Source organism: Trypanosoma equiperdum, assembly GCF_001457755.1.
Source record: "Trypanosoma equiperdum strain OVI genome assembly, contig: ctg_1228, whole genome shotgun sequence".
NCBI classification, from domain to species: domain Eukaryota; phylum Euglenozoa; class Kinetoplastea; order Trypanosomatida; family Trypanosomatidae; genus Trypanosoma; species Trypanosoma equiperdum.
The window spans coordinates 7,435-8,101 of record NW_027123203.1 but is presented as its reverse complement, the minus strand read 5'-3'; the positions used below and the strand labels follow the sequence as shown (position 1 = coordinate 8,101).

At 45.0% G+C, this 667-nt stretch overlaps 1 pseudogene across 1 annotated transcript in view; it reads right to left on the bottom strand.

The window, feature by feature from the left end:
• TEOVI_000831800:pseudogene overlaps window positions 1-540 on the bottom strand; it is a 1,384-nt pseudogene extending 844 nt beyond the window's left edge. Inside the window, exon 1 of the mRNA in view lies at window positions 1-540. Coding sequence covers window positions 1-540 — 540 coding nt within the window.
• Window positions 541-667: the final 127 nt, after the last annotated feature.

The following is a 667-nucleotide window of genomic DNA, read 5'->3' as shown; positions in this document are numbered from 1 at the left end:
GGTTGCTATTGCTGCTAGCTGTTCGAATGCGTCCTGGGCGGTTCGACGCTTTTGAGTTGCAAAAGCTGCATAGACTCGTGCCAGTTTCCAGCCGCTGTTGGTTGGACCGAGCTTCAAGGAGTAAAGTTGTGCTCGCTGTTCGGCCTTTTCGATTTCCATCAAGTCTGCCTTGGCATTGTTAATGAGTGAGTCAAGATCGACAGTGGCTGCTTTTAGATTGTGCGTTAGGTCACAAACCTGGTTTACGGCTTTGGCATGTAGCGCCGCCTTGCTCGCCACCCTGATCCCTGGCACGACACAGATGACGAAAAACAGTGCTGTTAGTGAAACCATTTCAAATCTGTGTGTGTATGGGGCTTTGGAAAAAAATTTAGGGGTTGGTTTCTCCCATTCTTGAAATTCCTGGTCGGCGGCGTTTAAAACTGCGGTCGCCGCTGCCAAAATGGTATTAATAATTGTTGCACCGCATACGTTGTAAAGTGATATAGCTGTAAAGTAGGGTCTGTTATCTCTGCTTCTTTTCTTATTTCCATATTTCGTTCATTGATGTTTCTGGATAGCATGTTGACCGTATATTGAAGAAAATAATATTAAGGTGACGATTGCACAACTCTCCGTTGCTCACGTTATCAGCGCTGCTCTAGTTTTTGTGAGAAATACAAAAATA